Below are 15,091 nucleotides of genomic sequence, written 5' to 3' on the forward strand. Positions count from 1 at the left end.
ACCAGGGTGTTGATGTGACAGGACCATGACAGGTCCTGAGTGATGTGGACACCCAGGTATCGGAAACTGTCCACTCTCTCCACTGGCGTGCCACTGATGATGAGGGGTTTGTAATTCCTCGCCTGCTTTGTAGTGAAGTCCACGATCAGCTCCTTAGTCTTGCTGATGTTTAGGAGGTTATTCTCCTGGCACCAGGTCTCCAGGTTCCTAATCTCCTCCAGGTAGGCCGTCTCGATGTTGTCGGAGATCAGGCCCACAACAGCAGTGTCGTCAGCAAACTTGACAATGGAGGTGGTGTCTGATGTGGCTACACAGTCATAAGTGTACAGTGAGTACAGCAGGGGGCTTAAAACACAGCCCTGAGGCGCTCCAGTGCTGAGTGAGATGGAGGGGGAGACTTGTTTTCCCACCCTCACTGATTGGGGTCTGTCTGTGAGGAACTTGAGGATCCACTGACACAGTGATGAGCTGAGTTCTAGATCCGTCAACTTGGTGAAAAGCTTAGAGGGAATTATTGTGTTGAATGCTGAACTGTAGTCCACGAACAGCATCCTAACATAATTCCCTCTGCCAGTGTCCAGGTGACTCAGGGATGTGTGGAGCAGGTGAGATATGGCATCGTCTGTGGAACGATTAGTCCGGTAAGCAAACTGAAGTGAGTCGATGGTGGCAGGAAGTGAAGAAGTGAAGTGAAGAATTTATGTGAAGATCTATTAAATGTAATCTTATGCAGCACTGTTAAGCAGTTTTAAATCTAAAACTGATTTAAATGTTTAAGTTGTTTTCTGAAAGCTTACAAGTAGCGAAAAAAGTGAAAGAGTAAATAAAAGTGTTCAGGTAAACGTACATGTCCCTGAAGTTTAGAAAAAGTGGTGCTGCAGGAAATTTAGAATATATTATCTGTAATTCATAAAGTTCTGCATGCATGTAAAAAAAAATTAGGGGCCTTTTTTTTAAAAAAAAAAAGTGGAAGTCACATTAGTTTAATCACATTTTTAAAGTGGGGCTGGGGTCACTCATTGCCCCCCTCTTTGGACACGCCCCTGGGTACAGGTGAGAAGTATTATTATAAAGTTGCACACAGTGGGAATACTTAAGTATTCGAGTACAGAGTACTGCCTGTGACTGTGGAGATAATCTGGACGCGTGTGTCACCAATTCTGTGTAGCTAATAAGCGCCGACGTGATCGCCGTAACATGTCGACGTCATAGTTCCAGCCGGTTTGCGCATGACAGTTTGTGAGTTTCGTTTCCAGCAAAGCGAAGAGAAAGCTGTAAAATGAAACTGCTGCTGGGAACTGTTTCTGTGGCGCTGATGTTTACAGTGGGGTGAAGTACAACAAACGCTCGACCCTCTGTTGGTTTAGTGACCGTCCTGAGACCCTGAAGAAGAGCAGAAGGCTGCACTGATGTCTACTGGGATCTGCCATTTCTTTTCTAGACTTACTCTGGAGAATCACTTATATAGTAAGTGGATCATTCTCAACCCGATGGTGATGTTTTTATATTATTTCCTGTTTGCTTGAGAACTATAAATACTAGTTTAAAGGTCCTACTTCAGCGAAATGCACGAGATGCTTGTTAAATACGATTAAAGCTCCTCAACGATTCGTAGACGCACTCGTTATTAATTTCACAGTAAATAAAAACGGAACAATTTTGAAGTCAAGTTTTATTCACAGATAGGAAAAATTATTTTAGTCAGTTAACTTTCTAAAGCTGTAGTGCTTTTTCGGTCATGAACAATCATGAGTAATGTAGTGCACAGTGTGCCAAAAATGCGCTCACAGCCACTTTGTTAGGTACACCTTGGTGGCGCTGGAATCTTTCCTCACATGACAGCATCGCACATTTGCTCCAAATCTGTTGGCTTTGCATCCATAATGGGGATCTCTGTTCCACCACATCCCAAAGGTGCTCTACTGGATTAAGAACTGGTGACCGTGGAGGCCATTTGAGTAGGCTACAGTGAACTCATCGTCACGTTCAAGAAACCAGTTTGAGATGATTTGAGCTTTGCGACATGGTGCGTTAACCTGCCCGAGGCAGGTATCAGAAGATGGGTTCACGGTTGTCATTAAGAGATGGACATGGTCAGCAACAACACTCAGGTAGGCTGTGGATTTAAATGATGCTCAGCTGGTGCTATAGGGCCAAAGACAATACCCCCCACATTACTCCCTCTCCACCAGCAGCCTGAACTGTTGATACAGGGCAGGCAGGAAAAGCCATGCTTTCACGCAGCAGAAATCAAGACTCATCTGACTAGAAAACGTTTTTCCAGTTATGTATTGTCCAATTTTGGTGAAGCGTGTGAAGTATAGCCTCAGTTTCATTTTGGTTACCTAATTTTAGTGAATATTTGAGTTGCTGTTTCTACTCTTCTAATCGGCTTGAAGCAGTCTGGTCGTTCTCTTATGACCTCTGACATCAAACTTTACAGTGTAAACTCTAGGGATGGCCGTGTGGGAAAATCCCAGTATATCAGCAGTTTCTGAAACACTCAGACTAACAACCATGCCATGTTAAAAGTCACTAAAATCACCTTTGTTTCCCACTCTGTAACTCTGTTTCAACTTCAGCAGGTCGACTCGACCACGTCTACATGTCTAAATGCTCTGAGCTGCCGACATGTAATTGGCTGATCAGATATATGAATTAACATGCAGTTGAAAAGGTGTACCTAATAAAGTGTCTGGTGACTGTATAATCTAATCATTTACTGGCTGATCTGTTTAAACTATGCTAATAGTCATATAACTGATCATATTCATGTTCATATTTACTCATATTTATCATACTGGGTTGTTAAGGAGGTGGTAATGCTGTTTAACAAACCTTTAAAGGATTTCTGCACCTCAAAAGAACTCTTTAAGCCTCATAAATTTATGACTGATTCATAAATGCTCTTTTGTCTGTTGTTGCATTTGACCTTCAGGTCAGGCATATTTCAGTGACACAGAAACCAAAATACTGACCGTGAGTCTGTGTGAAGTGAAGTCAACTTGCTCCACATCTGCTCAACACGGGGCCTAAAACTAATAAACCGAACAAGCCTCATGCTCTGTGATCTCTAAAACCATGATTTGCTATTTTAATAGAATATATATCAAAAATGCGGGGTTCTCCACAGCTGACTGTGCTTTTCCATTTTTATTTATTTTCACACATGCACACACCCGCTGGTGCTCTGGTGGGTTGATTCACGGTGTCACAGGCTGTTATTTAACCCTTGTTACTCTTACAGGGATGAGAGGCCTCTCCAACTATTGTCTATCATGCTGTGTGAACAGCTTGCTGCAGACTTTCTCTGCTACCTGGGAAATAGCAGAACTGCTAGAAAGGTAATCACACGAATTACTACAGCTGCTTTCATCTTGACTCAGTGATGTTGTAGTGCCACTTACTGTGGAAATCCTAAGGCTGTTTACAATATTAACAAGCTTTTATGAATTTTAAAAGGTGGGATGTAGCTGGTGCGAGAGGAGATGCTCGTAATGTCGCGCTGCATCTAAAGAGAGTTCTTGAGGCCATGCGGGGTGACCTCCCTCAGCTCGCTCCACATCGTGACTTCCTCCACTGTCTGGACCAAAACCACTTTCGACGTAAGAGCCATGCTTTTGCAGAGAAAATACCTCCTGCCGATGTGTCTTATTTCACACCTTCTAATGATGCTTTACAGTTAATGTGCAGCATGATGCAGATGAGGTGTTCCTCTCGATTCTCAACTTCATTCACCAGCAGATGGACAACAGAGTTCTGGTTGGACTGCGATCAAACTACTCTAATATTATTCATTTCTGCATGTGTTATCTGCAACAGTGTTTGTTTGCATTTGCCCTCTCTGAAAGGCTGGGGAAATTCAGGATCTGTACAAGATTTCAGTGGAGACACACCTGCAGTGTTTAAAGTGCAACTCCATCCAAACTGAAACCAGCTACATGCTCAGCCTGCCGCTTTATGTAAAGGAGGACGACAACTCTCTTGTGGGTCTTCTTCTTCTTTTGTTTAAGAATACTAAAACTGTTGGGAAACACACTATCTCTGTTTGTTATTTTTTCCCTTTTATTGGAGGCCGTATCTTAAAATCTCAAATTTTTACAGTTTATTGAAGCCAAAGATTTTAGCCAATCCTGATCCAATCATATGGGTGTAATAAAATACAGCATTTTCGACTGGGAAGTATTACATGGAGGGGGAGATTTTATAAATCCACACAACACAAGTGTAAAGAGGGAGAAAATGCACAAGTTTATTAGGATTACAAAAATCAGAGTCACCAGCAAATAGTCCAGCACAGAACCACTCATAAAAGATCAAATGAATGACATATGACTTGTTAGGTTACAAACCTTAGCTGTATTGCATTGTCACTGTTTATTTTACTCACTATTTATTTTGTTACGTTTGTCATATTTTCAGGAGGGCTGCATGAACTCTTTCTTTGAGCATCAGGAGCTCAAGGGCATAAACTCCTGCTTTTGTGCACACTGTGGAACTAAGAACCCATCCAGACAGGTGAGACTCGGGTTTAAATCGCCCTCCAACACATTGAAAAGGCTCTGATGAAATCAATTACAAGATATGTGAATGTGTCATTAATCTGTATTCTATCGTGTCAGCTCAAACAATCATTGTGAAATCTAATTGCTTGTTGTATAACAAATCTGTGTGTATCTATTTTTCTTCATTGCTTCAATCTAATAAAAATATCTTTGAGGAAAGAAAAACATATTTAAAGGGCTGAGTGGGATGAGTGGACGAGAGTGGGTGGGTGAAACATATTTGCCAGCATAATCATGAACTCACATTCACTCATTTGTTTTGTTCAGGGTGTCAAACTCCTCTCACTGCCTCGTATCTTGTGCATGAACCTGAAGCGATTTCGGAACAGCCGCGGTTCCACACACAAACTTGACTGCAGGGTTCCTTTCCCAGAAACCTTTGATTTCTCCCAGAGTCTCCAAGATGTGTTCTCCAAAAACTTTGCACAGGTACGTCTGAATTCTTTTTTACGTGAATATTGCATCTTTTGCTTGTGAATACTCTGATTATTTATTTGTTTTTCTTCCAGAATGAGTGCAGGTACACCTTGTACGCAGTGGTCGTGCACTCTGGTTATGCAATGTTTGGGCACTATACTGCTTACGTCCGCCACAGGGAGAACAAGTGCTGGTACTATGCAGATGATAGCCACGTACAGCAGGTACATCGGATCTAAAAAATAATTACAAATAATCGCAGTATACAGTTTGATGTGAAAGTATCTGCAGATATCAAAGGGAGAGAGGGATGTAACTTTTTCACCCTCTGTGCTTTTTATTGAATTGCCAATTTCTGATGAATTTTCTGTCTGATTCTCATTCAAATCCACAGACCTCCTGGGAAGAAGTGCAGAGAACATATGGAGGACGACACAGGTAAAATGCCCAGTTTCTGACTGGGGTCATGAAGTCCTCTCACACATTTTACACTCATAAACATGAAGCTGTCTACAGCAGCTGGAAATGGCTCATCAAAGCTTAATGAGGACACATTTTAACCTAGTCAGTCTGATTCTGGTCTGAATATCTGGAGCAAGGAGGTAGTAAGACTTTGAAAACATTAGATTTTTTGCCATCCTGTCACCAGCTACTTGGTACATAAATAATAGACTGTACATAAATGATCGAATGACACCGAAGCACCTTAAATCTGTTTTATTTTGACTCACCTGGTTGCAAAAAGACTTCAGAAACGCTTTCCTGGAGACATTAGTGCTACTTTCTACTTTACTGAATAAAACAGGCTGTTGGTTAAGTTATGATCCGCATTAGAGTCACAGTAAAGGCCTGCTTTATTTTAACAGGCTGTTGCCATATGACTGTGTGGTTTCTCAGTTTTTCAGTCAGATCCACCCTCAAAATGCCAAGATGACGATGGCGAAGGCTGAACAAACATCCCAGTAGCTTCTTTCAACTGGCACAGACGTGAGAGTGATATCAAAAGTCTCATCTAACTCACGACTGTGTCAAAATGTCAGTGTGTTGTTCTTAAAGAGGAAAGTGTGGAGAGACCACAGGCTGAAGGATGTAGCCACGATGAGGTCAGACATTTCAACGCATTATTTTCAGCATTTCGCTAGTCGTGGTCTTAGTTTTTGGGAAAAATGCGTCACTGAGGTGTGGATCGGACGTGATGTCTAGTTTTAGAATTAGAAGTCTTTTATCGTATGTTTTTGTGTGTAAATAAATTACATGGCTGCACTTACAGATGCAAAGAGAAAAAAACAAAAAACAAATAGTCATTTGCACAGTAAATAAAAAAAGAAGGAACGAGTTCAGTGACCAAAAATGTAAGACACTGCTCGCTGAGTTGGCTTATATTACACAGAAGGGAAATTATTGCAGCAGTGGAAGATAAGGCGGTAGTTGCTTCAGAGTCGGCCTTTCTTTGATTTGAGGGATCTGTAGCGCCTACTAAAGGGCAAGAGGTTGTACAGCTGAGAGCCAGGAGGATGTGATGGTTTTTAAAAAAATGTTTCTGAAGGTTCCTCCTCTCTGCACAAGCAGTGTCCACACAGAAAGGTTTAATTCTTCAGCCGGTGGATTCAAACCAAGACCTGTTTCCTGTGAGGTGACAGAGCTAACCAGACAGTGCGTGCCGCAGAATTAACACTATACAAACCCCCCCCCAAAAAACAACCTTTAGTTTTTAGTCTTCCACTTTTTCCAAGGATATTCATCTATTATTATCAGAGCACCTACATTTAGTTTGCAGGAAGAACCTGCAGCAGTCCATCTATTTATAACCGTCCCATTTCCTCTAGTTTATATGTCCTTCCATCCCCTGCAGTTGAAGAGCAAAAGTCACTTTTTCTGTTGATCACATTGAATTTGCTATATTTATGAAAAGACATCTTCTGAAGCTACCATTAAGCTTTCTTTGTTTGTTTGTTTACCTGCAGCCATGGCGATCTTTAATAGTTGTGCATCATCATTTTTTTCTTTTATCTCTTTTAAGAAAAAATGACAAATCTGCCCATAAATGTCCTTTCTGTCCAGTTCAAAGGACACAGTTTTGAAATTATTTAGTTCTTAGTTTGTTGTGTTACTCCAAAATGGCATTATACCTGTTAAGCTGTATCGTTTAGGCCTAGTTCACCTAGCCTCATATGTCAAACTGGCAGCTGCGTCGTTAAATACTTTACACTTTTTGGTCCAGATGAATCGGGATATGTGCTTATCCCTCTCCCTGATATTCCCTGTTTAGTTGGGACCTCTACTGGAAGGTCACACATCATCATAGCGCCATCATTTTTCTCAAAAATAAGGCCCGAGGGCCAGAATCGGCCTGGCAAAGACTCCCACTGGACAGTTTTAGAAAATGTGAAGGAGGATGTACATTTCAGAATTTTAACTGTATTTTCACAAATTTTACAATTTTTCCTACTGAAAAAGAACTAAATGAAAAAGTATCCTCGGTGAATTAACGCAAACTTTCTGTTTCATAATTACAGGACAGTGTGAGCAATGAGCTACCAGAACTGATAGTACTGACAGATTTATTTCATGTCTTTATCACATAGAAAAATTGAGGAAATACTGTTGGAATTGCACCTCTTTTTCTTATATTGAGATATTTCAGGGATTAACTGGCTAATTAAACTTTTTTACACTGACAGTAAGGGCAGGTTCACTTCTCCGACACACTTAAGATCAATGTGGGCTGTAAAATGACACCGACAACCCTGCTCTTCTGCATCCAGAAGAGTCGCCCCTGCTGACTGTTAGAAAGAATGCAACTATGAGGTGCTTAGTGACTTCACCATTCATGTTTCCTACAGTTAAAATAGTTCAGAGAAATATGAAGGAGATCTGTTCAGAGAATTCTCTGCATTCGGGCTCTCACCTTCAAAAACTCCCTGTAAAACAACAGCCATGCCTAGAGCAAGGAGTAACCAAACATGTGACTCCCATTTTATCACACTTTAACTGGCTTCCACTTCTTTTCAGAGTTAAATCAGAGATTTTAATAATAACATTTAAAGCCCCATTTGCTTGACTCCTGCTGACATAATGGAGCTTTCATCTTTCTCCTTGCAGAAGGAGCTTTAGATTTTTAGACAAAGTCTTATTCTCTGCTCCGTGGTCTTGATTGTGATTGTGTTTTTCGCCACGAACACTCTCAAACTTTTGAACCCCTAAACAGAGGAAATCCGTCATGTCCGTTATGTTGTCTTGTCTTTGAACAACAAGCTGGTTTCTGGAAAACACCTGGAAGTTTTAGTTTCACTTTTCCTGTCATGTGAATTGAAAATGCCATCATGGTTTCCTTTTCTTCCTTCCTTATTTATGTTGCCGTTTGCTATATAAGAATGCTTCATTGTTTTCTTTCTTCTTCTTTTGTTGCAGTAGAACGGCGTACATGTTAATGTACAGAAGAGATTCAGAAGAATGGAGGCCACGGCCTGAACTTTCTGGCTGAGTGGATGGGTGCAAAGAAATCAGGGGACATGGTGCAATAAAATATGGAATGCATTGATTTTATGGAAGTATTTCATGGGAATTTCTGACCTTTTTCCACAATGTGAAAGGTTTTATAGTCTATATTTTTTCCTGATCTCACTGAGCTCAACCAGCAAATGAATTTCTCTTAACCAGTAGGTGGCGTTGAAGACTTTATACAGGAAAGGGTTTTCCATCTCAGACCACACACACTGTGAACACACTCACTGGTACTGGGGGGTTGGTCTGAAGTGACTGCTTAGCTGAGATATTTGCTGTTTGGGGAAATACCTGCATTGAGATCTGGTGTGCATTTTCCTGATATAGCTGTTTATGAGTCATTCTTGAAGAACACTCGATGCATTTTTTTCTCATTTGGGTGACACAATCATCTTTTATTTTATGTATTCTGTCTATTTAACCACTATTAAAACTATGCTTGGGTATTAAACCTCCCATTATGTTATGTATTTAATGCTCCAAACCATACATACATACATACATACATACATACATATGTGTGTGCGTGTGTGTATGTGAATTACCTGAGAGGACCAAAAACACTGCAGTTGCAGCCAGTGCTTGGTATAACTGAGCCACTAAAATTCCCATTGTGTTGGCCAAGAGGTGGTTGGGGGGGGGGTTGACCGTGTGAAACAGTGCCTATGTGCTGCAGAGCTCTGACAGAATGGAACATGTCTACACGGTGCCAGAGGCAGCAGGCTTCATGCTTAGTCATCTCGATGGTTTCTGCATACAGGGTATACGTTCTCCTACTTGCAGCACACACCCCGGGGACAGGTCTTGAGTTGAGTCAGTGTCACAGATATGGTCAGCCGTTTATTGCTGCATTTGTGAGATCCGTATGACTCTTCCTCTGACTAAAGTGCAAAATCACCTTTAGAAATCCTGCCGCCGCAGATGATTAAAATGAGCTGAAAACATCAGCTACTTATATTTACAAGCATCACCGTGCAGGGTTTGTGTTAATCTGTTGCACAATGCCAGTGTCGGAAGAAGAACTCAGATCAGTAATTTATTGAGCTATAAATGCACCGAGTGATAAACTCAAAGAGTATTAGCCGCTGGCAAGAAATGCTTCCAGATGTGTAAATAAGGCGTCTGTTTGCTGATCAGATTGAAATGGGGTTTGTCTTTGTTGTATCCATGTCCCTCAAGTAGTCATGAATCATCACTTTATCATGTTGGGGGGGATTTGTGTGCCCTAGAGCAGAAGCTCAAGGGACCAGTTTACCCTGTCCAGGATGTGGTTGCTAGGGTCCCACCCTGGAGCCAGGCCTGGGGTAGGGGTTTGACGTCTTGTGGATTGGGCTTCTCTGCTGTGACTGCTGACCCCATAAACAAAATGGATTTATAATCTTGTGATAAATATAAAATGCAGTCGTATGATGAAGATCTCAGTTCTGTAGCTCCTCCTGCAGAACCTATTTAACTATTATGTGCTATTATTAACTATTAGCATATTAAATTGGCAGTTTAATCTATAAAATCAGAATGACATTTCATTTGTTGCCATTCAGATTGGCAAACCTAAGCTGCCAGTAACTTACAAGAAGACGAAGAAGAAGAAAAAAGACAGCACATTTCTTTCTAAACTGGAAAACCTCAACATTGTGTTAATTTACTGCAACCGTACCACAGCCTTATAATAGTGTGTTGAGTAAAAGTCACATTTGGTATGTACATCCGTTTTGTTTCTCCATTTCCAGAGAACGGCTTCTTCCCTTTTGTGTTTAGGGTTTTGATTAATTATTCATGTTGTAAGACCATGTGCAAAGCGCATGTTGGATGAGCACCTGTCCGCCCCCACATTGACTTTGACCACATCACAGGTGCTAAAGAGTGCAACAGCATGACGCATCCAGGGCACCTTTGGGCTGTAAAGTCTGAACGACCGGACGTCTTTCTTTTCTTTTCTTTTTTTTTCAAGCAGAAATGCGTGAGGTCTTTGGCTTTATTGTTTGCTTGAGCTTAGATCCCTGCATGCATTTACTCATACTTTTATGGCCGATCATAATCTCTGCAATTAAGTTTTTAGCCATTTATTTTGGTCAGGTGTTACCCAGGCAGCCAAGGCCATCTCATGCTGGCATATAGTTTCTGAAGGAATGACGGTGCTTGTTACCCAGTGCCATTAGGCACGTAGGCCAGAGCAGAAGGCACGATACTCCTCTGGGGTGTTCAGTGTTTCTTTTGGAGAATATATCGAAGTTCATTAATGCTTTTAAGTCATTGTTGATGTGTGTTTACCAGTTACTAGGTGAGCACACTACTGTGATGTGTGGAATTTGGCTATTTGAGAAGCACTCTTAAATTTTCCCTTTTTTGTGTGTGTGTGGAAGATTTCACAGGCTTAGATAAATGCATGTGACTGCTTTGATATGTGTTCATATATGCTTTTTAAAGCAAGCGCGCAAACAAATCTCACAGCCTTTCTTTTGTTCGATCGCCACTTCACGTCACTTATCAAAGAACGTCGCTCATGCTTTTCTGCCAAGAAAGGTCAGAGAGATCGGCGAGGAAGCAGTTAAGCTGAACTGTGGGCAAACTCTAATAGACACAAAAGCTGCAATTCCTTTTTTTACTTGCCTTTTTAGCCACGTTACCAACACATCTATGTCTGTCTGTCCAATATTTTGATCAAAACCGAAACTGAATTGCACAAAAGTTTCGTCTCATTTAGTGAACTGCAAACCTGGCAATCCCATAGCTTCAGCTTTAGTTTGTTGTGTTGCCAGATTATCAGTCTGTGGGGTCATTTAGAATCAGCAACTCTTAAAATACTTAAATACACAATTATTTTGATATGTCATTATTGGTTTTTCATGCTAGATGGCTGATTTAGACCCTGCCTGATTATTTATTGCACCCCCTACTAATGACTCGATCATATCCCTGACATATATATACATATCATTAACCAGTGAACAGAAACATACTAGCACTAAGCATTCTAAACTGGGGTGGCACAAAAGTGGACATAATATTTGATTGCTCGTACCCCCACCCCCAACACACACACACACACACACACACACACACACACACACACACACACACACACACACACACTTTTATTTTTCTGTTTCCCTTTTATTATATACTTCCAAATGACAAGAACAGTCACCTCAAGATGCTTTATGTTGTAAGGTAAACCCCACAAAATAATACATTTAAAACCCCAACAATCAAATAACACTCTTTTATCAATCACTTGGAGACAGTGGGAAGGAAAAACTTCCTTTTAACAGGAAGAAGCCTACAGCACAGGCAGCCTCAGGAAGGGATGACAATCTGCTGCAACTGGTTGGGGGTGGTAGATCTTAAATGTTCAATTTGGGAACCCAAAATTGTTTGATGTGAATACAACAAGGAGGTCTTGTTCCACCGTTTCTGTAAAAACCAACTCTTAGCGCTATCTGAAAAAGTATTCCCCCACCCACCCTTGACCCCAACAGTCACACAGTCACACATGGTGGTTGTGTGGTGGGCTGGAGCTGCTTTGCTCCTTCAGGACCAACGTTGGTCAAGTTGCTTGAAAAAAGTAATCAGTAACTAATTACTGATTACTTCTCAGAAAAAGTAATTCATGTTACACAACCTGAATAGGTAATAAAGCAATAGATCTTAAGCCCAATTCTACTTTTTCTGCATAATCCATCATATAAAATGTAATCAAATGAAAAAGTCTCTTTTAAAAAACTTGTTTTATTAGTTTTAACCTTTTAACTTTATGCACATTGCATCAAGGCATAAATTATATGCAACATCATTTAATTATGCACACGTCTGTTAAAACAAAGGTTGCACGTGCTTACGTCATTGTCATGAGACACTCTTGCAAACAAAATCACGGTTTAGTAACGCACTAACGCAGCGTGCTTATGGAAAAGTAACAGTAATCTAATTACTTTTTTTGCAATAGTAATCTCTTACTTGTTACTTGAAAACAGTAATCAGATTACAGTAACGCGTTACTTGTAACACATTACTGTCCATCTCTGTTCAGGACCTGGGTGACTTGATTGATGGAACCATGAAGAAAACCAGAAAATCCTTAAATCTGAAAGTCCATCCATTTGTGCCCAGAAGCACAAGTTCACTTGGGTTATGCAGAAGGACGATGATCCAAAACACACCAGCTAGTCCACCACCTCTTAACCCAAAAATGAAGGTTTTGGAGTGGCCTAGTCAAAGTCCTGACTTAAATCTGATTGAAATGCTTTTGCATGACCTTAAACAAGCCATTCACACTAGAAAACCCTCCAATACGACTGAATTAAATCATTCTACAATAAAAAAAAGTAGCCTAGTTGACTTGATAACTTGACAGTTAACATAAACACTTCTTTGTAATTGTTGATGCCAAGAGTGGCACAACCAGTTAAGTTTAGTGGGAAATGATTTTTTTTCCCACATAGGTTCTAGTAGGCTAGTTAGTTAACTTCCTTTTACGTTATCTTAGTTTTTGTGCTTAGAGTCACCAAGGGTGAGTTTGAAGCATAATATTTTGTCTGAGACCTTTTTGATATGTTGGTGGCAGCTCTTACTTTGAAGGGGAATCCTCTCCATTTCATTGTTGCTCAGTCAGTAGATGGCAAGCACTCAGTTGGAGTCTTACATGCCAATTAACAGTTACTGTGGCAGTCTGATTTTGACTGAAGCAATCACAGGGAGCTTATTTGGCTCGACACCCTCTTTGTGAATCTTTCAGCCAGCTGCTCCAGTCGAGAATACACATTTTTTCCTCCTGATTAAAGGTTGCCACTAGGCCACGTGACTGAGACCTAGTGAGCCTTTTTGTAGTTATATTTTAGTTTATTACAATGAGTATGGTCAGCTTAAAATAAATACAAAAAATGCATTAGTCAAGTTAGTTTCAGTTGAGCCATGGCCATCTCACAGACTAGTTTTAACCTGTAAGTCACACACCCTTAGATGTTTTTTTTTTTTTTTAACTGTGTTTTCTAGTAATCACACAATTTGAATGCTGATTACCCATTTACCCTGACATTTTAACTTGTAAGAGTAAATGGATGCAACAGGTTCACCTCTCACCAAATTTGTGACTGCATTATTTACTGAGGCTTGTTTTCGCAGCTGTGCTGGAGCTGTTTTCATTCAGAATTTACATGTTTCACCATCTGGTTATATTTTTACAGCCTTAAAAAAGGAACCAATTCATGCACCATCTCTTTGCACTTCTTCTTTTTTTGGTCCACAACAGATTGTGAATAGCGGTTGGTTTAAATTGCAGGAATACGCCCCTTTGAGATGTATTTGTTAGCAAAGACATTTCCTCCATAATGTCAACCCCGAGACCCTTTAACAAGCCTCGTCATGCTCCTGTGTAACCTATCTAGCAGCAAATCTTTTGATGCTTTGGGACTGACGAGCGGGCTCGCACAGCCATTCTATGGTTATGTAATGAGGTTTCAAATAGGAAATGATACTCTTTTTTTTCTCTCTCTCTCTCTCTCTGTCGTGTTCAACTTGCAGGCCCTGGTGACCATGGTGAAGTCTGCTTTTGTAAATAGCAAACAAGAACTGAAGACAAATGTCTGCTGCATGACTTAGATTTTTTCGGTCATACAAAAAAAGTATTAATGAGATAAAGCAGCAAAAGACTGAACTGAAAATTAGTTTGCATTCATAAAAAGAAAAGTCTGTATATAAAATGACCAAAAGGTTGACGTGAACTCTAAACGTGTTGAAGATTTGTGAATGCGCTTCAGTGAGTTCTGCTGCATGAGCGGTCATGTCAAGGAAGAGGTCTTATCTTTCCTGGTGAGTCCATAAAATTTCCTCTCAGGAGGAAGAAGGGGAGGGGGAGTCCGGTCCAGACAGCGTTTGCCTCTCTCTTCCCGTGTTCAGTTGTCCTCCCCAAGATTCTTGGCAATCGAATATTGTAATAAAATGAACATCTGCTAGGTTTTCTAGGAAAAAGGGTTGTTGGACAGTCAAAGTGCTACAAGGGAGCAGCAAAGAAAAGTGCGGTTCAAGGTTTGGCTTGGAGCAGAGCTGGCGCTGGGGTTGATCCGCTTTCATCTGACTCAAAATGGTAAGTGACACCAATATTTAGCGGCTATTCATTCTCAGTTATTTCTCAGGTCATTTATATTAAGAAGTGGACTTCCAGCTGAGAGGAGCTGGCCCTAACAGAAGGTGACCCCGAGGCCCCTTGATAATTGCGGGCTCGACATATAGGGGATACATGACCTGATGGCCCACCCTTCATAAGTCTGTCGTTACCCTTCAGTTAGCGCCTTATCTTGTCTCCTTATCATCAGACTCAGGATCCAGGGATGATCAGCCGTTGTCTCAGAAGTCAGACTGCTCATGTTACAGTTGAAATGGCTTTACTGATGAGTCCCGGTAACTGTCTGCGTGTGAGCGCCCCTCCTCAAAGCCAGCTTTGATCATCAAAATGAAAGTTGTGTTTTTGTTTTGAGGTGCTTTACAAAAGAATTGAATATGAAAGCCAAAAGTAAAAAAACAAATTCCTGTTTTGACTCGTTGACTTGAAAAAAAAAAAACTCATCTAAACATGTGATAGTATCATAATAAACCTTCATCTTCTCATG

At 40.7% G+C, this 15,091-nt stretch overlaps 1 protein-coding gene across 3 annotated transcripts; it reads left to right on the forward strand.

Annotated features, from left to right (window-relative positions):
- The first annotated feature begins 1,245 nt into the window (after window positions 1-1,245).
- usp18 (ubiquitin specific peptidase 18) lies at window positions 1,246-8,942 on the forward strand. 3 transcript variants are annotated; one of them, XM_086269795.1, is made up of 11 exons: window positions 1,246-1,467; window positions 1,915-2,111; window positions 3,248-3,344; window positions 3,463-3,605; window positions 3,683-3,762; window positions 3,852-3,986; window positions 4,423-4,518; window positions 4,833-4,994; window positions 5,075-5,206; window positions 5,377-5,420; window positions 8,394-8,942. In XM_086269795.1, exons 2-11 carry the CDS (start codon window positions 2,060-2,062, stop codon window positions 8,464-8,466), a joined length of 1,014 nt encoding a protein of 337 aa, XP_086125921.1. In that variant the 5' UTR covers window positions 1,246-1,467; window positions 1,915-2,059; the 3' UTR covers window positions 8,467-8,942. The 3 variants fall into 3 exon arrangements, with proteins under 3 accessions (XP_086125921.1, XP_086125919.1, XP_086125920.1); XM_086269793.1 differs by lacking the exon at window positions 1,915-2,111; XM_086269794.1 differs by lacking the exon at window positions 1,915-2,111 and having other exon boundaries at window positions 8,397-8,942.
- Window positions 8,943-15,091: the final 6,149 nt, after the last annotated feature.

This window comes from Aulonocara sp. 'chitande type north' Nkhata Bay, linkage group LG17 (assembly GCF_057382095.1).
Source record: "Aulonocara sp. 'chitande type north' Nkhata Bay isolate Kocher_YH1m ecotype deep benthic linkage group LG17, A_spYH_male_GT1.1, whole genome shotgun sequence".
Classification (NCBI taxonomy): domain Eukaryota; kingdom Metazoa; phylum Chordata; class Actinopteri; order Cichliformes; family Cichlidae; genus Aulonocara; species Aulonocara sp. 'chitande type north' Nkhata Bay.

Coding starts and splice junctions, on each gene's coding strand:
- usp18 (XM_086269793.1), top strand. CDS start 1,410: ATGTCTACTGGGATCTGCCATTTCTTTTCTAGACTTACTCTGGAGAAT. Junction 3,345..3,462: donor ATAGCAGAACTGCTAGAAAG/GTAATCACACGA, acceptor GAATTTTAAAAG/GTGGGATGTAGCTGGTGCGA. Junction 3,763..3,851: donor AGATGGACAACAGAGTTCTG/GTTGGACTGCGA, acceptor CCTCTCTGAAAG/GCTGGGGAAATTCAGGATCT.